Source organism: Osmerus mordax, chromosome 17 (genome assembly GCF_038355195.1).
Source record: "Osmerus mordax isolate fOsmMor3 chromosome 17, fOsmMor3.pri, whole genome shotgun sequence".
Taxonomy (NCBI): Eukaryota; Metazoa; Chordata; class Actinopteri; order Osmeriformes; family Osmeridae; genus Osmerus; species Osmerus mordax.
Genome location: NC_090066.1, coordinates 1571077 through 1597890, shown reverse-complemented (window position 1 = coordinate 1597890; position 26814 = coordinate 1571077). Strand labels below are relative to the sequence as shown.

At 47.8% G+C, this 26814-nt stretch overlaps 1 protein-coding gene across 1 annotated transcript in view; it reads right to left on the bottom strand.

Annotated features, from left to right (window-relative positions):
- The window catches only part of tmtc2a (transmembrane O-mannosyltransferase targeting cadherins 2a), a 47258-nt gene that overhangs the window by 2280 nt on the left and 18164 nt on the right, over positions 1-26814 (bottom strand). Inside the window, 11 exon segments of the mRNA XM_067254554.1 lie at positions 3084-3147; positions 4801-4915; positions 6876-6957; positions 10212-10333; positions 11428-11506; positions 11833-12017; positions 12576-12661; positions 14305-14419; positions 14537-15380; positions 23826-23918; positions 23920-24439. Of these exon segments, the coding sequence (XP_067110655.1) occupies positions 3084-3147; positions 4801-4915; positions 6876-6957; positions 10212-10333; positions 11428-11506; positions 11833-12017; positions 12576-12661; positions 14305-14419; positions 14537-15380; positions 23826-23918; positions 23920-24439 (2305 nt within the window).

The following is a 26814-nucleotide window of genomic DNA, read 5'->3' as shown; positions in this document are numbered from 1 at the left end:
GCAGGATGAGTTGGAGTATGTAAAAGAAGGAAGGAGAAAGGAGAAGAAAATGACAAAAAGAGGAAGGGTAAAGGTGAAAAGTGAAGAAATTAAGAGTGAGAGAAATTATTATCAGATTTTATACGACAATAGTAGCGTTTAGCAATTACAAAACTGTAGCTGGAAGGAAAGTACAGTAATGACTGATTATCACCTGAATGGTCGTCATATTGTCTGATGATATTGTGTTAAACGTGCACAGTCACTATTCATCTTGATGTGACAGTACCGAGGTTGATATTGCTTTACTATCTTTGGAAATGTACTGTAATCATTCCAACATGTCAGGGAAGCCAACACTGCAGTAAATGTGAGTGGGTAATATGAGGAATATGTGAAATGAGAAGTGGTAGAGGAGGAATGTAAGAATGAGTAAATCTAAGCTGCAGAACATGTTCCTGCATTCATATTAGAGAAAATATGCTCACTTTCTCAATAAGACCTGTATTGAATGAAGATTCTGCTACGTGAGTTCCTTTCAGAAAGTCCTTGTAGTCTTTTTTGCCATGGATTAAGCAAAAGCTTTTTTTTACATTACATTTACATTTAGTCATTTAGCAGACGCTCTTATCCAGTGCGACTTACAGTAAGTACAGGGACATTCTCCCCGAGGCAAGTAGGGTGAAGTGCCTTGCCCAAGGACACAACGTCAGTTGGCATGACCGGGAATCAAACTGGCAACCTTCGGATTACTAGCCCGCTTCCCTAACCGCTCAGCCACCTGACTTCACCTCAAATTGAGCAGAGCATTAAACAGGCATTAATGCTAAGCTCTTTTGACCTTGCAGTAGCGGTGGTGTTCACATTATAGGAAACAGGACTCCTGTCCTGATGTGACCACTGATGACACACCTGCTGTGTTTAAATAAGTGTGAGGGGGGGTTTAATATAGTATGGTACAATATAAAGATCTGTTAATACCCCAGTTAAATTACAAATAAAATTTAAATGAATCTTCTCTTTACACCTAAATTCCAGGTTCTCAGCTGGGAGTTTAACGAGACTATCCATGCCTTCAAACCCTCTCATATCTGTCTCCTTCCGAAAAACACTAAATTAAACCAACAGGATGAAGGCAACCGTGTCCTTGAGCTGCTTGTCTGGTCCTGACCTACAGTTCCCCCGCACATCTTACTAGGCCTGTGTGTGTGTGTGTGTGGCTGTGTTTGTATATGAGTGTGTGCCTCTGACCGCATGTGTACCTACGTAAGTGAGTCCGTATGGCAACGTGTTTCTGTGGGAAACAGTGTGCTCATATCAGCCAAAGGACCCATGTCCGAGTGTGTTCATGGTTGTGATTTAATCAAATCTCAACTTTGAAGTAGCGAAGTGAAACCACCTGGCCGTAGGAGAGTATTGACAGCAGGAATCTCCCCCTTGTACTGCCTGAGCCCCTAGTGTGCCACGGAAAACCAACCCCAAATCTCATCCTCACCTCCTGCCTCCACAACCCCAGACTGCACCCTTACACACGCCTGGGAGCTAGACTGTAGGTTATGGGGTTTGGGTCATATATGAGAGCCAGTGTTTAACTAAACACACACACAGACTTACCCACACACACACACACACACACCGTTCAGACTATAGGGCTTAGGTTTGCCCCTTTTTCTTTATTAAGACTCTCAACCGTGGATTGGTGTGGATCCCTCTAGCTTAATCTAATGTGACATCAATTCAAAACAAGCAATTCCTTCATTCGTTGCTAAGTCCGTGCCTAGGTTGCTAACGCTACTAGAGGGACAACTGGCTGACGGCTAAGCGGCTACAGTTACCAGACTAGAAAGATGAGGGTCCTTCGTCGCTGTAAACAGAACATCGCAGAGAGAGACACAGGAGACTCAATCGCTGCAAGGACCTGGGGCCGTCTCTGTTTATGTATGTACACAGGACCGGAGCCAGCAACCTCGCCAGCGATTTTTCCGTCTTTCTAAGCTTGAGACTGACAGTGATGAATGTTGTTGGGCGGGGGGGCATTTCAAACACGGCCGCGCTAAACCCTTCAGGGCGATGCTAGCTTCTGACTTGCCTACAGTTTTGCCGATTCGATTGATTTCTGACGCTAAGTCCAGAGCAGAATCGTTTCCATAAAAATTCCAGTTGACCTAGCAATTGGATTGTGCAGTACCTTACTGTATGTGTGTAAAAATGCATGCATTTTAATGTTTTGTGAACAGACTTGTAATGATAAGAATTAAGATATTTCAATTAAAATTATAATACATTTTTGTCTATACTCCTCAACTGATAATCTCTTCTTTACACAGACTAAAATCGTCTTTCAAAGCATGTCCGGCATACCTAACATTTTTATGACCGGAATCCTTACGGGATTCATTGATTATGACCGGAATCCTTACGGGATTCATTGATATTTGAGGACCTGGCTTTTGCTAATCAGACACCTAAATGGAAAATGTCAAAAACAAGAGGTGCTTTGCTTTTCACAAATTACTGAGCGGAGTCCTCAAGGTTTGGAAGTGTTTTCATTAGTAGCTTGGCCTTTCAGTAAAATACACTGAATAATAATTACTGCACTTTGATGTGAGAAGTATCTTAGAAGGCCACGTATGAAAACACCATCATAATATCGAAGTATCTTTTTAGCCACACCAATAAGTTACCAAAAGTACAATGTCCAGTAGTTAGCTTGGCTGCGATGCAGTAGTATTGTTTAGATCCAACTCTACGTGAAGATTCAAATCAAATGCCCAGAATCTTCTTCAAACTGCCACAGAGAAATCTCAAGAAATGGCTTCTGACCAGTGAAAACCCCCACTACTCCAGTCTAAGATCTGTAGGGTCTGTCTGAATCTAAATTACATCTTCCCATCAACCCCACACTCCTTCTACCTCTGAAATTACTGATAATTTGCAGACTGGAGAGCTCCCAAACTTTAGACCACAAAGGTTAAAGGCCCCATGTCCTGTTTGGTTCAATACGGTGCTGTAAAGCTCTGGTGATATTTCACAGCAAAATATCAGATCAAGTTACTCTGGGCGTGTAGTAGTTGTGTGTGTGTGTGTGTGTGTCAGAGACTCACGTCTGGTCGAAGGCTTGCCGCATGATCATAGTGCCTCTCGGCTGCTTCGTTCAAACTGGCCTGTCTAAAGAGGAGAGAAGACACACACAGACACACACACACAGAGATCAACATCAACCTGTTCACAAACATTCAGGACAGCTGGGCCTTCCAGCTGGTACAGTACCACAGGGATTCTCACAATACTTCCAAGTGAAAGCCCACAGAACAGCCAATTAGATATTTTCCATTTGTTGTGCATGTCTGCAGTGGACCCCTGTGCTTTGATGCTCCCTAGCTGGTCTTGTCTCCCTCCCTGACTCTATGACCTCTGTAGCGTTATAATTAGGGTGTTCGTAACTCCGCACCCTGGGGCACACTAAAGATGATAGTATATTCACACTTGGTATGCTAACACTAATTAGATCACAGGGATAATTAGATCAACACACAGGCATACATATTCATAAGGGTATGACTTAGTAAGTCTGATACAGTAAGTCTCTGTTGACTTGGTTTGAAAGTAAAAGTACAGTCATGCCTTTGAAAGTAAAAGTGCTGTTACCATGGTGAACCAGTCCGAAGGTCTACATTGAATACTTCCAATCCAACATGTTCTGCCTTGTTTGTTTAAGATGCTGGTTAGTTTATGGTGTTCATATTTTATAATCCACTGATCAAAATAACACTGTCAGAAGAGATATACTGACCAGAATGACAGATTATTCACTCTGAGCATTTGGAGAAGTTGTGTGAACTTGTGACAATCCCATAAAATCATTTCTCAACTGAATAACAGGCTCAAATAATATGATGTCAGTGCATGTGCCTGGCTTTCATCTAGCCAGCGACAGGGGTGTGAGAACACCAGGTGTAGGATTAGAGGAGAGGACGGGACGGGCCACCATGAGCAGCTTCTGGAAAATGAATCTCAGTGGCAAGAATAAGGCTTGAGAGATTTGTCTCACTTTCTACCTTCCTCACCCAGCCAACGCTGCTCTGGTTGGGCAGTTTAGTTCCTGACTCACAAATCCTCTGTAGCGCCGTCTCTTTCAGATGAAGCCTGCTGGAGCTTAATGAGTTTTCCAGATATGTAGAGCAAAAAGGAATTAGGAGATGTCCCGCCCAATATTTCCTCGAGCAGCAGCCTAGGAAAAGACGGTTTGCAGGAGCAGTCCTCTAACTCTTAAAACGTATGTGCTGTCTGGAAGCACACTCGCAGAGCAGAGCGCAGACTCCTGGGTTTCTTTACAAGCCTTGGACGAGAATGTCGCTGCGATGAATCAAAGCCTTGCCCCTGTTTACGTGTGTTATATTAGCCCCTCTGTGGGATTAGCCGATGTGAATTATTCAAATTAGACAGTTTCTTCGCAACAATCTATTTTCACACTGGAATCACAAAAGATATTTCAAATAACCTTTTCCAGAAGAGGTTTGTGTTTTTTTGTGGCCACAATGAAATATTCAACGAGTAGCGAATAATAAAATACCATACAAGTAAATTCCCTCACAGAAAAGAACCTTGCCACTATATTTATGGATGTGAAATAAGTATACCCAACAGAAACTCTAGGTAATACATAAATAGGTAATCCACAGTACAATATATTTCAAACCTGAGATAACTATTCAGTTGTGATGTACCGCGTGATAAGACAAGGTTAGGAAAACATAACGTTTTGTTTAATACTAAATGAGGGTAGATGTTCAGTCTGAGGTCATAAGGTCAAACCTGTACCTGAGCATGTGAGCAGCACTGAAGACCACGTCAAACTCTGAGCTGTCCAGATCTGCAGCTCTCTCTGCCATCTCTGCTGCCTCCTGCACACGACCATGCTCCAGCAGAAACTGACCTGGGAGGGGAGAGAGGGGGAGAGAGGGGGAGGGAGGGCGGGAGGGAGGGAGAGAGGGGGAGGGGGAGAGGGAGGGGGGAGAGAGGGGGGGAGGGAGGGAGGGAGGGGGAGGGAGAGGGGGGGAGAAGGAGGGAGGGAGAGGGAGGGGGGAAGAGGGGGAGAGGGAGGGAGAGGGGGAGAGGGAGGGGGAGAGATAAATAGAAGGGCAAAGAGGAAGATAGAAAAATGAGGGCGGGGGAAAGAGAGAAGACACAGTCATGGAATGTCGCAAAGGGAAGAGAGGGAGACAAGGAAACCGAGAAAGAAAAGAAAGAGAGGAAAAAGAAGAGCAAAAAAGATACATATTATGAGACCGGAGGGATAGGAGGAAGGAGTGGAAGGGGAGAGAGGGGGGAGAGAGGGGAGAAAAGTGCGTGAGGTTTTCTGTCATGCTCGGTGGTTTGTGAAAACACAGATGAGTCGAAGGTGTTTCATGTGTTTCCTCTGGGAACCTGACCACCTGGCTCTCTCTCCGGGTGTCTACTCTGCAGCTGTAAATTAGGCTGGTAGCTCTGTCAGATGGGACTGTGTGTGTGTGTGTTTGTACTTTTTTGCACAACACTTTCAGAACTCAAGCAATTTTACGTATATATCTAAAGTTGTGTCTTTTATTTTTGACTTTGGAGCATTCCTTGTCAGCTGACAGGCTCCTGTGTGTCAAACGTCATGACACATGCTGGAGTCAACTAGGAGTGGTCAGGACGGGGTCACATGACTCGTGACACCAGCATGCTCCCTGCATCTTAACATGCGTGTCAGGACAATGGCAGGATAGGGGAGGCTTGTCCTCGTTATCTGACCTCCCCTGTGAGCTCTTCCCCCCCATGTTCCCCCACGTCCACATGTGTTGACTGAGGTCATGCTTTCACTTACAGGAAAACAGAGAGGGAGAAAGAGGGAGAGAGAGAGGGGTAGAGAGAGAGAAGGGGGGGAGAGAGAGGAGAGAGAGAGAGAGAGAGGAGAGAGAGAGAGGGGGGGGGAGAGGGAGAGAGAGACAGACAGACAGACAGAGAGAGAGAGAGAGAGAGAGAGAGAGAGAGAGAGAGAGGGGAGGGGGGTAGGCAGAGAGAGGGGGGTGGACAGAGAGAGGGGGGGAGAGAGAGAGGGGGCGAGAGAGAGGGGGACAGAGAGAGAGGGGGACAGAGAGAGAGAGAGAGACGTACGGGAAACAACCTGATCCAAAGACAGCAACAGATCCCTAGCAGAACCCCTATGAACCCCAAACCTATATCTGCAGGGAAGCAGCAGGGTAGTGTAGGGATACAGAGGGAGAGAGAATGACACAGTATACAATGGCTCTTTCAGTTCAACAGGACACATTTCATTTCCTGTGAATATCTTAGGAGATAGTGACTGGAGATACAGTACACCAGGTGACGTGGACGGCGGCCTCGACCGAAGCGAGGCCGAGCCTTAGTCTCGCCTCTCGCTCCGCCGAGAGACAGAGACATCGTTAGCAGTTTAGCCCAGTCCTGTTTTCATTAGCGATACAAACCAAGCATGCCCAGATAAGAGCGAGCAAAGCAAGGCTATGGCCCCACGCAACCACAGCACTCCCACACACTTTACCCCTCATCCAACGCTGCTTGGATCGCATAGAAACCTGCTCTGGCGGTTGATAATTGGAGCTACAGTGAGTCAGGGTGCAATCTATTCTCCTAATGAGCACTTTGCACAGGACACAGTGGGAGGAGAAGCCTGTGGATGCTGTTAGTTTGGTTATGAGCGCCACAAACTGTTTGCACAATGTGAGTGTTCAAACTGAAGCTGTATTCACATGTGAAGATGGTTGTTGATGGTTGTGTTCACGCGTGAACACGGCTGTATTCTCACGTGAACACAGCTGTATTCTCACGTGAACACGGCTGTATTCTCACGTGAACACGGCTGTATTCTCACGTGAACACGGCTGTATTCTCACCGTAATGCATGTAGCAGTTTCCTTTGGTGGGATCCAGCTGGATGGCCTTCTGGTAATACACCTCAGCCTCAGACTTCAGCCCCTCGGAGAAGGAGGACACAATTGGTTTCAGTCAAAAATGCTACTTCCAGAACAGACTTTTGGTAATTGTATTTCTTTTACTGTATTTCAATGACGAAACAAATTTTTCGTGCAAAATATAGAAAGGTTGGAACACAGAATATGCTGAATAACCACTCTCTCCCTAATAAATTGGGTTTATTTGAACATTTCAGCGTAAAACGCAAACACCAAATACCCTGTAGCTATTTGAGGAACATTGTCTCCAGATCCAGATTTCACACAATCTCCTTAGACAAGGGGCAACAACTCCAGTCTCTGGAGCCTACCAACCCCTGCATCTGTTCCGTGTTATTTTAATACCGTGTCATGCATGAGCACAGACGTGGTAGCAGGGCCGAGCTGTAAACCAGGAAACTAAACCCATAAAGAACACACTTGCAGCCTTCTCTTCTTAGCTTGGCCTTAAAGTGTGTGTGTGTGTGTGTGCAAGACAAAGAAAGAGAGAGAGAGAGTTTCACAATAGCTAATGCGACAAACTGAAAACAGTATAGCCCTGTTTGTATTTTTCCTCCACGTTTTTTCACACTTCACCGCTGATTGCTTCCACATTGCCAATGGATTTGCCATTCGTCATGAAACGAGTCGACTGGGCATATTAGGTTTGGTTCATTTGCTATTTCACATGCCCACATTCACATTAAATCAGAGAAAGAGAAAATGTTGCAATGTGACTATTTTACCATTTGCTTTGGCTCCTTTTCTTCTCATAAAATTGAGCTCTTTTCCCCCAAACCACAGTTTCTAAAGTGGCTCGTTTCTGCGGTCCCCAGCGTTGGATGGGAGAGAGGTGGAAGGCTAAATACAGTCACACAAAAAAGTTCAGCCAGAATAAAGTTCCTCAGACTCTTAGCTGTTGCGGCGTATAATCTGCAAGTCGGCAGGAGGTAGCGAGCCAGCGTTAGCATTAGCGGTTAGCGTTAGCAGCGGTTCAGTCTGTATCCAGCTGCTTAGTGGAGTTGAAGCTCATAAATCACATCAGCTCTGGCCGACCGCTACGCTCCCTCGCCGCACTTCACTCATACCCAGACAAGAAGCCGCTGGCAGAGAGCAGAGCCTGTGAGTATTTTGCATAACTGCGCCGCAATTTGTAAAAGTCTTAATCCCTGACAGTGGGACACCGATGATGTTCAGTGTTCCCAGGGTTGTCATGGGAATGGGGAACTGGAAATTCCTTGGATTTTCGATCACAGTAGCCTGAAAAGTGTGTGTGTGTGCGTCGGTTGAAGTAACCTTTAAAACACGGTTAACGAGGGCCGGTGTCTCTTTTCTGTAGCAAAGCTCTCAGTAGCACTGAGTGTAAACTGGAGCGATGAAACTGCACCCATGATGGAAGACCGGCCTGACTGGGATGTTTTGAGGTGCAAACTGAACTGAGAAAGATCGTTACACTCCCAAAGTTTGCTGGCCTCAAAGAGTCAGAGTGAAACTATTTCAGTTCAAGAGTTTAGCGAGACCCTTTCTCAAGATGTCCGACGCTCTCTGGAGCCCGCATTATCAATAGGACCACGTACTGTAACTATGCGGCAGGACGGACAAACTTCTCACAGATGGATTGATTCAATAAGGAAGCAGGTAATTGAGTTATAAGCCTGTCTGCTGGCCTATTGTCCGACGCCATCCAATCTCCTGTTTGTAAGCCTTGTTTGGGGCCCTTCTATGGCCCAGGGCCACAGATCTGCTTTCTGCAGGCCTGGGAGACCCAACAGATGTCCAAGCTGGGTGACTCTGATCTGAACCTGTATGTGTGTGTGTGTGTTCTTTTTTTGTGTGTGAGTGTGTTGTGTGTGAGTGTGTTTGTGTGTGTGTGTGTGTGTGCGTGTGTAGGATGGGGTGCGATGAAGGGGTCAGATCTGATTACGAGGGGGAAATGACCGCGGCTAAGCACGAGGCTCCTTGACCCCAAACCCTCGGGGGTGCAGCTGCAGCGCCCTGCAGTGTGTGTGTGTGTGTGTGTGTGTGTGTGTGTGTGTGTGTGTGCTTGCAAGCACGTTTGTCCAAGTGTGAGTCTGTGAGAGGCTAATAAGTCAGCATGAAGAAAAGATGGAAGTGGTGATATCACGGTTCGTCCTGCTTCTAGAACCTGGGACTGCGGAGGGAGAAGGTCAGAGGTAAAGGGGGATTGGCTACGCGTGCTCTAGAAGGTTCTAGAAGGCCCCAACCCGAGTCAGCTGTGAACACATCTGTTGTCGAACACTTGTTTTTCTCTCCAGCAGTTTTGTGGGAGGGGGGGAGAGCGGTGGATAGAGGGGAGGGGGGGGGGTAGAGCGCACGCTTGAACAAACATGGAGCCGTAGGGAGGATCTCTAAGAAGGTCTTTTCTCTCCAGCAGAGTTTGCGGAATTGCTTGTCCACTGTCCTCACACACACACACACACACACACACCTACACGCACACAGACTTGTCCTTCCCGTCAGACACATTCCCCACGGCTGTAACCTTCAGACAGACCTCCAGCACAGGCCCAAGCTGTGTTCCTGAAGTCTGCGATCAGGCAGGGAGAACTCTCCTCATCCCACTTGCACATCTATTACATTATATTACATTTATGCATTTAGCAGACGCTTTTATCCAAAGCGACTTCCAAGAGAGAGTTTTACAAAAGTGCACTGATCATAACAATGAGATAGCCCCAAACATTGCGGGTAGCCAAACATGAAGCATACATTGTGAAAACCAAAAAAGTCCCAAATGGAAGAACCATAAGAGCTTGTAGTTAGACGAGTTACAATTAAACAGCAAGAACCTCAAAAGTGCAAGAGTGTACCTGTAGAAAAAAAAAGCAAGCAACAATAATATATTTCACAGCGAGTACAATAATTTTAAGACAGTTACAACAAACCAACAAGTCTCTCAATAAGAGACATTGTGATCCTGGAGGAAACTAACATCAGTTAGTCTATGACAGGCACACTTTCACGTTTGGACCTCCTATCTGATACTGTAGATTTCTCTGGATGGATTTAGATCTGAGATGAACCTCCGTTCAACAAGCAACTCGTTCTTTTTCCCCATCAACCAATCTTCGTCCACCAACAACAATTATCACAACTTAACAGGCCTGCCCAAAGAAATCAATTGGATGAACTGACTCCTTTTCCCGAGTCGCTCAATATTCATCAGCCCTCAGGTCCAGCCTGATTAGACTCAGGCGGTTGTTAGATACTGTGATTTTTACTAAGAAAATGCTCCTTGTGCCTAAGGGAGGAACTTACGGTTATTGACAGCAGTTTCCCGTAGGTCAGGTGAGCTGGGATGTGGTCTGGTTTGGCCCGGAGAGACTCCCTGTACCACTGACCTGCCTCCTCCAGCCTGTTCAGACGCATATAGGCCTCTCCTACCAGGGGTCAAAGGTCACAAGTCAATAAGGGTCAGTACTAAACAAGTCGGCGTTTCTAGAAAAACAGTGGAGCGAGCTGGATGCCCTCTCTAGTGAGAAACACAAGTATTTTAGGAAACGCGGCGATCTGGTGATTGTTATCGATTGTAAACAGCCACGAGACATGGAGCGAGGATCAGTTTTAAAATCCTGAAATCCTAACCTGCATGGTGGAACAAGCCCTGACCCGAGATCTGCATCGTGCTTAAGTTCGACCAAATCAACAGTTGTGATTTGAATTATTCGATTTTCTACTTTCCTATTGACTCATTATTGATGAACTGATAACTGCGATATCTATGACTCAGGCGGAAATATGTTCCACTTCACTGAATACTTACAACAGATGCAGGGTTGATAAAATGGCTGGATCCAAATTGTACACATTACCATAACTCTGTGAGAAATATTCCCAGTACAGTTGAAATACACAAGTTGTCACATACACTATAACACTCGTAAAACACGTAAAACAACACGTTGCAGTACAGAAATGTAATGTTTGCCGAATTCTTCTGTACTTTGTGAGAATGATTTACACGGACAAAGCCCCTCCCTTTGGTGACTTCAGCTTTAACAAACTGTCCCAAGACATTACGTAACTTCTCCCCACACTAACACCCCCAACTCCCCACACTAACACCCCCCCCCACCCCCCAACTCCCCACACTAACCCCCCACCCCACCTGAACAAACACACGCTCCCGAACCCAAGCAGGACGAGCTATCCCAGGAATTTTTGCTCGACATCGTCAAGCAATCTCAACAATGCAATCAGGAAAAGCTTCTAATAATGTAATTAATGGTGGAACAACACAAGAGACATGACTTATTACACACGTTAGTTTCTGCTCCCTAAACCTGATATGCCTCTGTACAGGGATTCCGCATTTTTGACGCTTTTTTTACAGATGTGGTGTTGGAATTAATCAGTAATTTGTTCCAACAGGTCAGATGTGTTTTAAAAATGGATTTAAAGCTTTTACATGGCGGTTTGACAACTGATAGGGTGATGGAATACTTAATCCCTCATCTGTATTTTTGCTACTCACCCATCATGTTGTAAAGACTTTGTGGGGCAAACTGCCGTGGCATTTTCTGAACAGCTTCTTTATATACAGACAGGGCCTCCTGCGGAACAACAACAACGACCAGCTTTAGATTACCTCAGAGAGGAACTGTGTGTACAAGGACACAGGTGTGTGAGTACAACAGCACAGGTGTGTGAGTACAAGGACACAGGTGTGTGAGTACAAGAGCACAGGTGTGTGAGTACAAGGGCACAGGTGTGTGAGTACAAGGGCACAGGTGTGTGAGTACAAGGACACAGGTCTGTGAGTACAAGGACACAGGTGTGTGAATACAAGGACACAGGTGTGTGTGTAAAAGGACACAGGTGTGTATGTACAAGGACACAGGTGTGTGTGTATAAGGGCACAGGTGAGTCGCTTCCCTACCTCCTGAGATCCCTGTTCGTGCAGCAGCTTGCCCAGGTTGTACAGGCAGCTGGTGACGGAGCTCTTGTGGGCGTGGGGGTCCTTCAGGTTCTCGTCTGGGATCTCCGCGCAGGTCTGGAAGGTTCTCTTAGCCTCCTCCAGACTGCCCTGGTTCATCAGGATGATGCCCGTGTTCAGGTAGGCCGCTGGAGGGGGGGGGGGGGGGGAATGAGGGAGGGAGGAGGGGGAGGAAAGATCACTGAAAATGCAATCACGTCTTCAGCTAGAATCTGATACAGTCCATAGCGGATGTGAGCAGCCAGGAGTGAGATTGACTTCCACTCCGCTTTGGAGCTGAAGTACCCCGATAACGCTTCGAAATGGCCTGGCACCTTCAGCTCACTCGTCGTAGGAAAAGGAAAGAATTCGACTAAATAAAAGGGTTGAATTCACGTTTAATTAAATCACGCAAAGCCGAATGATTAGTCAGATTGCAGCTCTTCATGCTGAGATCACAATCGCCTCACGGCAGCTAGCTAGTGGAAAGACAGCTAGCTAGCGGAAAGACAGCTAGCTCGCGGACAGACAGTTAGCTCGCGGAAAGGCAGTTACTAGTGGAAAGGCAGCTAGCTCGCAGACAGCTAGCTCGCAGACAGCTAGCTCGCAGACAGCTAGCTCGCAGACAGCTAGCTCGCAGACAGCTAGCTCGCAGACAGCTAGCTCGCAGACAGCTAGCTCGCGGAAAGATTCTCAGATCTGCTTACATGCTAGAGTCGGCCTGCTCCCGATGGCCAGCTTATAGTAACGGAGAGCCTCGGAGAAACTGTCGTTCTCTTGCAGCAGCAAACCTCTGAAGAGAGAGAGAGGTAGAGGAGGGAGAGAGGGGGGAGGGAGAGAGAGAGAGGGGGTGGGGAGAGGGAGAGAGACAGAGAGAGGGGAGGAGGGGGTGGGGAGAGGGGGGAGGGAGAGAGAGAGAGAGAGGGGGGAGGGGGTGGGGAGAGGGGGGAGGGAGAGAGACAGAGAGAGGGGGGGGAGGGAGAGAGGGGGGAGGGAGGGAGAGAGACAGAGAGAGGGGGGGAGGGAGAGAAAGAGAGACAGAAAGGGAGAGGAGGGGGTGGGGAGAGGGGGGAGGGAAAGAGAGAGTGGGGGTACAAAGGCAGAGACAGATCAGAGTATTAAAGATGACATCATTATCTTTCTATACCAGATTTAAAGCAAGCTACAGTATAGGACTGGAGCTACAGTATGGGACTGGAGTTACAGTATAGGACTGGAGCTACAGTATGGGACTGGAGTTACAGTATGGGACTGGAGCTACAGTATAGGACTGGAGTTACAGTATGGGACTGGAGCTACAGTATGGGACTGGAGTTACAGTATGGGACTGGAGTTACAGTATGGGACTGGAGCTACAGTATGGGACTGGAGTTACAGTATGGGACTGGAGTTACAGTATGGGACTGGAGCTACAGTATAGGACTGGAGCTACAGTATGGGACTGGAGTTACAGTATGGGACTGGAGTTACAGTATGGGACTGGAGCTACAGTATGGGACTGGAGTTACAGTATGGGACTGGAGTTACAGTATGGGACTGGAGCTGGATGCATAGATGCTGTACTGGCATGACTTACAGTACGCTGATGAGCATAACATCTTTAAATAACCTCTCAAACCATCTATTCTTTGTTTGTCGACTATTTGACAAATAGTCCTCCTTCACAAGTCTGATGCAGAGACTTAATCGTGTGTTCCTTCTAAAACTAAACATTCCTCTGTCAGTTTCTTAACTTTTTTTGCAATATGAGAGGAAACAGAGAGAAGGAAGAAAAACAAAGTTTGGAAGGATGGAAAGAGCCGATAGACGGCACCTTTGACACTCAGGGGTTAATGTGAGTTTCAGAAGTGCCTCCATGTTTTCCCCCAGGTCCGCAAATCACGACTAATGAAATCACTGTCAGTAGGACCAGGAGTCCTGAGGGGAACAGCCTCTCGTTTCCCCTCCTTCCCCTCCTTCCCACTCCTACATCTATCTTCCCTTCAGCTGCTTCTCTCTGCTTATCATCCTCTCTTTCTCTCTTCCTCCCTCCTTCTCATCGGTCTTCCTCCCCATCTCTCTCTGCTGCCCTCTTGTCATTTCATCTTTTCACTCTAATTTTGCCTTTCCTTCCCTCCTTCCCCCTTCCCTCTAAGCACCCTTGATGGATGGCAGCGTTCAGTCTGGCTGGATGGCAGTGGAAGTCAGGTGGCTGAGCGGTGAGGGAAGCGGGCTACTAATCTGAAGGTTGCCTGTTTGATTCCCGGCGGTGCAAAATGACGTTGTGTCCTTGGGCAGGGCACTTCACCCTACTTGCCTCGGGAGGAATGTCCCCGTACTTACTGTAAGTCGCTCTGGATGAGAGCGTCTGCTAAATGTAAATGTAATGTAAAATGTTCAGAGCAGTGGCCCCTGTCCAGGCAGGAGGCAGACGGAGAGGACGGCTCTCACACTCACAGGTTGTACAGCATGTCGGCCATGTTGCCCCGGTAGTACAGGGCGTTTCTGTAGGCCTGTTCCGCGTCGGCCATCTTGCCCTGGTTCTTCAGGACGTTCCCCAGGTTACCCCAGGCTACGGACAAGAGAAACATGTCACTTAAGTGCGCTGTCAATATCTCATCTCTGAAACTACGTTAGGCCTTTCATCCCCACCTGGCCCAACTGACATTCATCTCTTCCTCGTCCTTACCTTTAGCCGGGTTGACAGCGATCCCAGACTTGTAAAGCATCTCCTCGTTCCTCCAGTCCTTGTTTCTCAGAACGGTCTTAATCCCATTCAACAGCACCAGTCCAGCACAGAGACCCAAAACCACCGCCCTGCTCGCCCTGGTCCTCAGTTTGGCATGCAGGGCCCTGGCTCCCACCGCTGCCAGTAAACAGAAGCCCATGCTGGGGATGTAGAGCACCCTCTCAGCCACCACAAAGCCCACGTAGAAGAAGAGGTTTGTGGCTGGGAGGAAGGGCAGGGAGAGAAGGCCCAGGGAGAAGATCACCATGTTCTCAGCTGCAGGAAGGCCCCTCTGTGTGGGGTGGAGGAGGTGTTTGGTCGTCCCGTTCATGGTGGGTTTCAGAGACCCGTGAACCGAGTTTGTGTTGTGGTTGGCGTCGGGGGCGTGAAAACCATTTCCGTTGGTAACGTGTTTCCCGTTCGTCATGTGGGCTTTCCCATTGGTCTCTTTGACCTTTGCGGAGGGGACACTGCGAAGGCCGAACCAGACCAGGGCAGCGATCCCCCCATATAAGGCCACCGTCGAAACGTTCCTCCAATCGGCAAAGCTTCTGACCAGGGGCACGGCGTCCATGGACCAATCGAAGCTGAGCTTGTCGGGGCAGAGGAGGAGCCAGGTGTTGGCGGCGGGGAGGTGTAGGAAGGTCAGGATGCGGGTGAGGAGGTGTGGGGAGTCGGCGGCAGGGTTATCGGAGTTGGAGAAGTTGGGCGGTTTGTTGCCCATCCAGTAGAGGCGCGCGGCCAGGAGGAGAGCTCCCCAGACCAGCAGCACGCCCAGGCTCGCCATCAGGCTCACGTTCCTCCTCTGGAGGAGAGAGGAACACTGCTTTAGACAACACGCTAAAAACAACCTGGCAATCAAGTATTGTCATCACTATTTCTATCTTAATTCTTTATATTTCAAGATATCAGTTTTTTTCATGCTTTGCAGGACAGTTTTTAATTCGAGGGTGACCGGAAGGTCAGGAGGAGAAGGGAGAGGACATGCAGCAATGGGAAGTCGCTCTGGATAAGAGTGTCTGCTAAATGACTAAAATGTAAGTGGCTTTGTTTTCTAGTGTAGGAAAGTGCTGTCGTCGCGCTGTAAGGTGTAAATCGTTTGTTCTTAAACATCAATGGGCACTTCTGGGACTTTTGGGATTAGATTTTTATTCAACGTTAAATATTCTGTTTTGATTTGACATTCAAAAGCACTGCAATAACAGGAACTGTTTATAAATGAGGTCAAAATACAGTTGGAATGTTTTTTTTTCGAATCTGTCTTGTGCTCAAGTCATGTTCATGCACATTCACCACAGCCAAGGGCTTTGTATAGTATCGGAAAGATTTTTTTTTTTTTTAAAGGACCACAATGGCCAGAAATAATATGTCTCTGTTGCTAAGCAAACAGAGAAAGTATTTCTCTGTTTGTAATATGATTAATGGATATAAATCAACAGTTAACTATCCAGTCCACTTGTTGATTTCTAAAATGTTTACCTAGGCAAGCTCTGCTCTCTCATTGTATATCTATAGTTTCTCAATCACTTTCTGAGACTGAATACAATTCCTTGACAATGAACCAGTCTCTTTGAAGACCAGTTCAGGATTAATCATCAGCGATGGAGCCAGTGAACAAGCTGAAAGTCAACAGGTCCATCCTGATGTTTGAACTGAGGGGATAACTAAGTAGCATTTGGCGTTCAAACGGTTTAGGTTCCCAGCAGATGCCCTGCTTGGTTGACAGGGTGGAGGAGAGTGTGACTATATCAGGATATCAGGTGGCTAAGCGGTTAGAGAATCGGGCTAGTAATCAGAAGGTCGCCGGTTCGATTCCCGGCTGTGCCTAATGACGTTGTGTCCTTGGGCAAGGCACTTCACCCTACTTGCCTCAGGGGGAATGTCCCTGTACTTACTGTAAGTCGCTCTGGATAAGAGCGTCTGCTAAATGACTAAATGTAAATGTCTAAATGTGACTAGTAATCAGCTTTGGCCTCAATGTGATGACATGCGAATGCTGTGTTTACTACATAATGTCCATTAATGCTGTACCATGATTAGCATTATCACAGGTCACTAGTACAGAGCTGCACCAACTGTTACACAGGCTGGCGGTTTACAGTACTGGTGCACCTATGGCAGTATTTATTATATTCTTCTTCACTATTGATACAGATTTTACATATAGTCATTTAGCAGACGTTCTTATCCAGAGCGACTTACAGTAAGTACAGGGACATTCCCCCGAGGCAAGTAGGGTGAAGTGCCTTGCCCAAGGACACAACGTCATTTGGCACAGACTTGGCACAGGGAATCGAACCGGCAACCTTCTGATTACTAGCCCGATTCCCTAACCGCTCAGCCACCTGACTCCCAATTTTGATATTATGATAACATACCCCAATGGATTTATTAAGATACTTGGCAGTAGAAAATAGAAATAATTTGGCATGGTTGGATCTTAAAATATGAGAAATACGTTTTAACGTGAAGATTACAACTGGTGAAAACCTTTTGAAGAGATCACAGCCATGGGACAGCAGTGTGTGTGTGACGGGCCAGCAAACTGCCATGTTTGAGTTAGGGCTGCTCTGGCCTTATCAAGGCCTTGACCCCTGACCCTGGGACGAAGGACAAATGAAATCACATCTGTTCAAATGTGAGGGAGGGAGTATGTGAGAGCGCTGTGAAAGTAATTTATCAACAAAGATAGTTTATCAGTTTCACCAGTTTAACAGAGTGAGACCGTGAACAAGGTCCTCCTCTTGGGCATGTCTGTTTCCTGTCTGTCTCATGGTCTAGTGACTACAATCACACTGAATGTATGTATACACTAACAAACTAAATGACATATTAAGAGAAAGTATGTGTGTGGAAACAGACCATTTCACAGACATGATACAGCCCATCAGTTTGAGTGGATAGGCAGTTACATCTGACCTGCTGAACTCAAGGTCAACGACCTCAGATCACCAGCATCATGTGAACTCTTTGTGAACCTGTGTGTGTGTGTGTGTGTGTGTGTGTGTGTGTGTGTGTGTGTGTGTGAGCATACTTAAATTTCAAACCTCATCAAATCTTATAAATTGGTTAGGTAACTTAAATCTGCTACATTATTCCACAATGTTGTTGCGATCAAAACTGTAAAAACACACTAAGCTCTTCAGTGAAAACAAAAGCAACTTCCACTTGCTTCTTGCATTAGAAACTTAAACATGCGGCCTCGAACTGCCAACGGAAAGCCCACACCGTTTCATCAGTCAGGCTTTGTTGATGTTGTGACGTATATTTGTGTATGAGCAAAAACAGTAAGGGACGAACGTATTTTCAGAATATGAGCTGTTCCCTTGAGTAAAACATATATAAAGGAGGTTGGGTTTGTCTGGTCGTCACCATCGTAATTTTGCTGATTTCGCAAGATGAGTTAATCGGTAAAACGACAGCGGATATTTCCTCTGAGATTAGACAAGAGCTGAGCTAATTCAGCACGTCTATTGTTGAAAGATGTCCGTGGGGATTTGCTTTCCTTAGGGCAAGATTTTTAAGTCTTGAAAAGGTAGGCTATTAGCTTTGAAAATAATTGGATATCGATTTCCAGACCGGAGAACAGACAAAATATAACGGGTGTTCTTGTGTCTTTTACACAAAGGAAATGGCACGATCGATTAAATCTTTTAAGTCTGTCTTGGGAAAATTTGAGAAATGTTGCTCTGTTCCGAAAAGATAGACTGTTCCAACAGCAAGCAATTTAGGAACGATCAACCTGATTTCAGCCCCCAGTACCTTGAGCAATTCCGTTGACCGTTTTCTGATTGATTTCTAGACCCATCTCTACCTCAGAAGCTTACAGTCTTCCTCAGCAACATTATGGGTACTGCATCCATCGTCCGTTAGTTTAACTGCCGGTTCCAACTGACAAAGTCGGTGTGGACGACACTCCCTAAACGAACAGTCCAAAGGAAGCGACCTCATCTCTCCTCCAACTTAATATATCTCTCTCTTAACATCCCACTGTTCAGTATCCGGAATTATATGTCGCTATTCCACTGCACTGATTCGATTTAAATTGACTCATTTCATAGGCTATACCCAATTTTTGTGTGACTTGTGATCATCGACTTCACTCCCCTCAAGAGACGCAGCAAGTCAGCCAAAGCGTGGGATGTGTGGAACTCGTCGGTTTTAGTCAGGCTAGTTGACTTCTCTTTGAGTAGTTGCTGCCGTCTGATCAGAGAGTTCGTGAGACGCGAGGCTTCATCAGAAACAGCCAGGCCTGATCCCCACCAGCCTGACAAAGCCGGCCTCCTGCTCGCGCCAAAGCTTTGTGTCTGAACTTCCCTTTTATCACGAGCAGATCTCACACGCTGTGGGTTCATACCGCTCCACTAATAAGCCCCTCAGCTTTACATACACATGGAGATTTACTCTCTCTCTCTCTGTCTCTGTCTCTGTCTCTGTCTCTCTCTCTCTCTTTTATAGTCTCTTTGGTGTCTCTGCCTCTGTTTGCCAACTCCTTTCCCGCTCTCTTTTAGTTCCACCTTCTGTCTCTTTTCAATCCTCTCTCTCTCTGTCTCTCACACAATCGCTGTCTGTCTTTGATTTTCTCTGGCGCTGTCACACTCTGTTTCGCTCTCTTTCTTGCATCCCCTCTGTCACTCTCTTATTTGTCACCCCTCGTTTCATCCTCTCACTTTCTCATCGACCCTCACCCTCTCTCTCTCTCTGAGCAGCCTCACCCTCTCTCTCTCTGAGCAGCCTCACCCTCTCTCGTTACAGCTTGTCATCCATCATTACAGCTACGCTCAACAGTGTTCTCCGCTGAGTGTGGCCCACAACATATTAGTAGGTGTTTGAAGCGTTTAAGATGTGTTTAAAGACACTGCAGGATTAGACTGATTTTAAACACTCACTCTCTTAAAGCTGCTGTCTACTGAAGGCAACCTGCCGCACAAACCTACCCTGACTTCCCCTGTCAAGTCACGTCCCATTCACGCTCCTTGTAAATCCTGGCCATCTTGGCCCAGCCCTGTTAAAAGTTTTGATGCTTTTTGGGTTCAGACAGACCTCCGTGAATAGTCAGGACAGGGCAATTTGATCCCACCCTAATTGCAGTGAGATATATATTGGCTGCTGTAGAGATTCTAGGTCGATTTAACTGACTGGAACTGCAGTGGGATGGATCCTACTGGCTGAGGTTGTCATCTCTACTGTCCACAAGCGGGAGTTTGTTAAATAACATCTGATTGCATCAGCCAAGGATGAGGAATGAGTATGGCCCCTCTCTCTCTCTCTCTCTCTCTCTCTCTCCTCTCTGTGTTTTTACCTTTCGCCTGACTCTGCACATTTTGCCCTGTTCCTCAGACAGAACTGGTCCTGGCAGAGAGAGGGCTGACTTTGATGAAGTGACCTAATTACCTAACACAGCTCGCTCTGAAAGCTGAAGTGGTGCTGGCATAGATGCCTGTAATGAGACAGGTCACAGGGTCACATCCCTCAGCCGAAGGGACACTGGATCAAAGCAGGACACCTGTCACAGGAAGGGCTTCCTGTCTGGTATCAAGCCAATAGGAGGGGAGGGGCCCCAGAGTAACACTAGGAGATTCAGATGATGCCAGCCAATGGTTTCAGATGAATCTGTTTTGCCTAAATAGGATATTTTCCAAATTGATTCAGACTCTTTGTTGCGGAAAAATTAGCTAGTTATTCAATTACTGCGTCAATGATCTGTGCTTACGATCGTCTCGGAACAGTATCAGCACCATATTCAATAACTTCCATATTCAGATTTTGTCAGAAAGCTGTGGTGCTACTGTGGCACTGTACACGTCAACAACCAAGCAGAAAGTGAGAGATTGAGTTCTAGTGATGGGCATCATTTCACAGCCGAACGCCCAGGAGCAAAACAACCGGCGCAACATTTATCAACCCGTCAGCTGGCAGAGGTAAACTAATCTGCAGCCCTCCGCTTCATTGAGACAAACGAGGAAGAAGACCGCTCCTGTCCTGCTATAATTACACACCCAGGAAGGCCCTTATAGAATCCCTGCCTCTCAGCCCTACTGTGAGGGAGAATATTCAATACTAGATCTGGAGGGCTGAAGTCGTCTGTATAATAAGTGGCCCCCCGTCTCTCTAAACAGCGCCGTGAGGGAAATATGTGATTAGAAGCAGGGCGACACCAGAGAGAAGGTATGGAGAATGGATTCAGCCTGCGCTTGGCAAGCCTTCTCCCTATTCCACACCTGAGCCCTCGTTCCTTTGTGTCCCACATCGTTGATTTCCAGTCCCATCCTGGCTCATCCATCATTTTCTGCTGTTTGTTTGTTTTACTCTGTTGTACGGAAGGTGTGTTGAGGAAGTTTTTTGCAAATAAGAAAAATTATATTAATAATGATACTTTTTCCCCTGTGGCATAGCATGAATTGCAATGCTAAAAACCCAATTTCTGACTGGTGAAGCATTGTGTCACCCTCTCCCTCACCCATTTCCCCTCCTCCCTCCCTCCCTCCCTCCCTCCCTCCCTCCCTCCCTCCCTCCCTCCCTCCCTCCCTCCCTCCCTCCCTCCCTCCCTCCCTCCCTCCCTCCCTCCCTCCCTCCCTCCCTCCCTCCCTCCTTCTCCCCTCCCTCCCTCCCTCCCTCCCTCCCTCCCTCCCTCCCTCCCTCCCTCCCTCCCTCCCTCCCTCCCTCCCTCCCTCCCTCCCTCCCTCCCTCCCTCCCTCCCTCCCTCCCTCCCTCCCTCCCTCCTCCTCCCTCCCTCCCTCCCTCCCTCCCTCCCTCCCTCCCTCCCTCCCTCCCTCCCTCCTTCTCCCCTCCCTCCCTCCCTCCCTCCCTCCCTCCCTCCCTCTCCCCTCCCTCCCCTCCCCTCCAGCTCCCACCTCGTCTCATTTCAGTCTGATCAGGAAACTAATGGGATGAGAAATGGAGTGGGAGTCGAACCGCATGTGTGCCTCGTCCCTGCAGTCTCTCGTCTGCGTTCTCTCATGCGGGGGAGCGACAGGCAGCCAGCTGCTCTACCTAGCCGTGAATAATAATATAATAATAATAATGTAATAGGTATTATTTGATAGGGTCTCCTGCTTCCACAGATTCGGTCAGAAAAAGCAGAAATTCTCTCACGATAGCTTATGCTAATAAGCTCCGGGTATTAGAATCACTGCTCCAGGACTTGAAATGATGCGTAAAGGTTCCAGCAGCAGATTGATGTGAGGCTGTCCGGAGCGGACCTGACTGACAGGCTGAGGTTACAGTAGAAGAACGACCGTGAGGGAAAACAAAGAATACTGATTTAAAAGAGGAAGTGAGGACACAGTTTCCTTGTTTGTGTCTCTCTCTCTCTCTCTCTCTCCCCCGTCTCTGCCTCTCCCTCCCTGTTTGTGTTCCCATGCATTACGAGTCGTCTGGGTTGTAATCGGGGACAGATAGCTGCGGTGGTTCCCGCTCCAGGGCCAGCCTCCCGGTGATACCGCAGAGTGGCGTGAGACACAAGGACACTGCCAAGGTGATAAACGAGCCGGCTGTGCTGGCGGGGGAAGAGAGCCCAAGCCTGGCTCCCGGGTCTGTTGCCTGGCAGCAGGAGATTGCCCGGTCTATTGTGCCAGGGCTGGAAGCTGGTGGCAGATGACAACCTGTGGAACAGATTAATGGTCTAATACCATCTGAGGGCGTTTCAGGGTTTAATACTGCCATATATCCTGTTGACTGAATCCCTGAATATGAAGCAGTGTTATGATCAGGGCTAAAATTGTGTGTGTGTGTGTGTGTCGTGTGTGTGTGCGCGAGTGTGTGTGTGTGTGGAACAAGATAACACTTCATTAGTCCCCAGGTGGGGACATTTGGGAGTGTGTGTGTGTGGTTTGCCTGACACACAAATTAGATCAAGCTTCCACCTGTGCCGCAAGTGCATTATGGCTCAGGGACTGTGGTGTCAGTGTTAATTGAAAGACTGATGCTTCAGTGGGTTGGCTGTGGTCCGCTGGTAGTCGGTACACACAGGGCATTCCTGCAGAGCAGAGAAGAGGAGCATCTCTCTCTGATCCCCCTGAAACCTTGAACACCCTAATAACAGCTCTGGGAGAGCAAGCCTAGCTGTCACAGCTAAACCTCTCGCTCGCTCACTCACTCTCTCTTGCTCTCCCCCCCCCCCCCCCCTCGCTCTCTGGCTCTCTCTCGCTCTCTCTCTCTGGCTCTCTCTCTCTCTCTGTGTGTCTCTCTCTCTCTGTGTCTCTCTCTCTCTCTCTGCCCCCTCCCTCTGTCCATCACACACACACACACACACACACACACACACACACACACACAGGGACTGGCTGGTTGGACCTGGGAGGATCAACTGAGAGCAGGGGCAGTAATTAAACTCTGAGTGGTGACCTGAGTAGTTTTCAAATCCCAACCTGAGGAGTCAGAGTGGCCTTGGTCCATAACGCACCCCATCACCTTCCAGACATCCACCCCATCACCTTCCAGACATCCACCCCATCACCTTCCAGACATCCACCCCATCACCCTCCAGACATCCACCCCATCACCCTCCAGACATCCACCCCATCACCCTCCAGACATCCACCCCATCACCCTCCAGACATCCACCCCATCACCCTCCAGACATCCACCCCATCACCCTCCAGACATCCACAGGTCTAATAGAGGAGCTAGATAAGACTGAGTCAGTGAGTCAGTGCGTGTTGCCGACTGTCTGCATAAACCACATATTTGTTTGTCATATTAAAATAAGCAAACTCATTCCTAGAAATACATTTCTGGCTTGGCCTTCTACCGGCCCTGAACACAAACACACACAAACACACAAAGATTTGACTGTAGATTATAAGTGTTGTGTAGTATAATGCACATCCCCTTTTTCAAGTTAACTCTCCATTGAGAAGCAAAAGAAATCCTGGAACATTCTCCCGCTCTGCGTAGGCTAAACCCTTTGCAATGTAGACCCTTAAGGAAAGGTAACCACACGCACAGCTCTGATAAACACATTTCTCTGTGCATGTGTGTGTGTGTACATTCACACACAACCACCCACCACCAACACACAAACACACATGTACTCATATACGTATGTACACACACACACACACACAAACAAACGCACAAACAACCAAGCTCATGTCCCCACATCGACACTCAGAAAACCATTTGTGGTTGACTCCAAGCTTCCTTCTGGGGTGAGGGAGAGGAAATTGGAAACAAGCAGAGACATAAAAAAGAGGAACAACTTTGCAGTGGGCAGGACGGGGGAGAGGAGGTGGGAGGAGGTGTTTACCTTCCCCAGGAGAACGCCGAGAGCCTGGCGAACCCGGAGTCTCTGGAACACAAACACATCGTACACGGCCGACACGGCCAACACCGTCACCCCCCTGCTCCTTCCACAGCATGCTGGAGGCCGCGCAGCCCAGGCTCCCCAGCAACCACAGCCACGACTGGGCCTGAAAACTACCCGAGGCCCTGGCTTTGTAGGCCGCATGGGGGTCCGTGCGTAGCCCGCAGTGTTTGGCGTAGCAGATCAGAGACATCAGGAAGAAGAAGGCCGCTCCGACGTCCGCCCTCCCCACCACTCCTGCCACGGCCTCCGTGTGCACGGGGTGCGACGCGAAAAGTAGTCCCGCCAGCAGGCTCCACGGTCCTCCGCCCAGCAGGGGGCGACAGAGCGCAGTGAAAAGAGCGGTGACCGCCCCGTGGAGGGATACGTTGACCAGGTGGTACCCCCAGGGGCGTAGTCCGCCCAGGGCGTGGTTGAGGCGGAAGGAGAGGGTGCAGAGGGGGCGGAAGGATTTGTGGCTGCCGCTGTGCGTGAGGAGGGTGCCCCAGAAGTCGTCATACAGGATGTTGGTCCAGGGGGTCTCAGAGAGAAGATCCTGGTTGGTTTTGATGGCTCGGCTGTCGAGAGATGAGAGAGACAATGTATGGGTCACTGTGGACGGAAAGTAATGGATAATCCACATTTTTGCCCAAACCCCTTGACAGCATTCGTGTGAATAACTGGATGTACAGTATGCACCATGAAATGGATTCACCTGGCAATAGGCTGTGCTGAATCTTTGTCATAATACACCCGTTATCACTTCAAATCCACAGAAAATCTAATGTGGCCGGGGTATGAACTGAAGCACAAAAACTGGAATGTTCCAAGAAATGGGCGAGATAGGACTACCCAAACTGAAAGGGGATATAGCTTCCATTAGAGACAGGTGCAGACACAGAATGATGGGAATACATTGTGATGAATAGAATACACTGGTGTGAAAGGCACACACACACACACATACAGCCAGACTGACTGACTGGTGGTGGCTGGCCTCTGAGAACACTAGGATGTATAGCATAATTAGCACATAATTTCAGGGAACATGTTTATGTTCGTAACGGACTGTGACAAACAAGATTTCCAAACTCTCCAGGATAAATGGACATGCTGAAAACGTAACACAACGCAACCAGCCAAGCATCGCATACCGCTTTGACTTTGTGTACACTGAGAGCTATGGTCCTCACACACACACACACCACTTATAGCCCTAACAGACAAGCTACAGTACTGCGTGTGTGTATTTGGGGGGGGGGAGGTGCTCTGCCTTGTGTTTCTCAAGCGCCAGTCAAACATCGTGCTGGACTGAAAAAGAAGGCTTGGACTGACTCCAGTTTAGGACTTCCTTTGTGAATAGATTAGAACAGTGCCAGCCCATGTAGATGAATTACAGAGAGAGAGAGAGGGGGAGAGAGAGAGGGGGGGAGGGAGAGAAAGAGAGAGGGAGGGAGAGTGAGAAGGGAGGAATTGAGAAAAAAAGAGAGGGAAAGAGAGGGAGGGAGACAAGAAAGACGGAGGAGGAGGATAGCAGCATCTGAGCTGGATGGGGGGCGGAGAGGAACAAAGAGAGAGACAAGCGAGAGAGATCTGACAGGAGCTGTAATAATGGATAAAAAGACAGGGACTGGACACAGAACGGGGAAGCAGTGCTGAAGGAGACAGTAATGAATAGCAGGCCTGAATAGGCCGACACAAAAGGTAGCTAGGTGGGCTGGGACTGGAAGAGAACCAGGATGAATGGGTTCCAAGATTCAAATGTAATTTCATAGTCCGTGCCTTATTGTTGCTCTCTTTCCAAGAGCTAACTAGCGTACTTCAGGGTAGTAGAAAGGGCAGAGCTCCTTGTCTACTCCTGCTACCTTCAGTCATGATATAAAACACACACAGAGCGAGAGAGAGAGACAGAGAGAGAGAGACACAGAGAAAGAGACACACAGAGAGAGAGAGAGAGCGAGAGAGACAGAGAGCGAGAGAGAGCGAGAGAGACAGAGCGAGAGAGAGACAGAGAGCGAGAGAGAGACAGAGAGAGAGACACACACAGAGAGAGAGAGACACACAGAGAGACACACAGAGAGAGAGAGACAGAGAGAGAGAGAGACAGAGAGAGAGAGAGACAGAGAGAGAGAGAGACAGAGAGAGAGAGAGACAGAGAGAGAGAGAGACAGAGAGAGACAGAGAGAGACAGAGAGAGACAGAGAGAGACAGAGAGAGAGAAACACAGAGAGAATAAAATCCCAAAAGGAATATGGAAAAGCACACCCCTCCTGTACTTTCCCATTCTGAGGGGGTGCCTGTCCCTCTCCCCGGCTGCCCCGCATACGGCAACAGAATACAAAAGACCCCCTCACTAAGAGAAATCACTACGGGAGACCACTCTATCTCTCCCCACTCCAGGGACAAGCCCAATAAAGCCATCAGCAGCTCTGTCACACACACACACACAGACACACACACACTCTCACACATCTAGCCCCACCACAAACCATTATGGCTAATGCATTCCTTTCTGTACCCCGGCAGCAATAGGCAAGGCCGAGGAGTGTGTTTGTGTGTGTGTGTGTGTGTGTGTGTGTGTGTGAGAGAGGGGTCTGATTTGAATATTTCAATTATTTATTACCAGAAAGGGTTGAGAGAGACGTGGAGGTCTCTAGGGAGCTGGGGACTAAGGAGGCTGCTCTGAGGGGACCGGCAAGAAGGGGACTATTTTGCCAGGGATAGAGGGAAACGATAGCACCAATAAGCACCAAAACAAACATGATGGATGAGTGGTCCAGTCTTGGTTCCGTGGTTTCCAAGACTCTCAAAGAGCTAAACAAAATATATATATAAAAGATTTATTTTACATCCCTGGAGGCACAATATATAGACTTTCGTTATATATACTCTTATACTCTTGTATTTTCAAAAAAATAAAAGAGTATAAAAAGTACATTTTTGTCTGATTTCC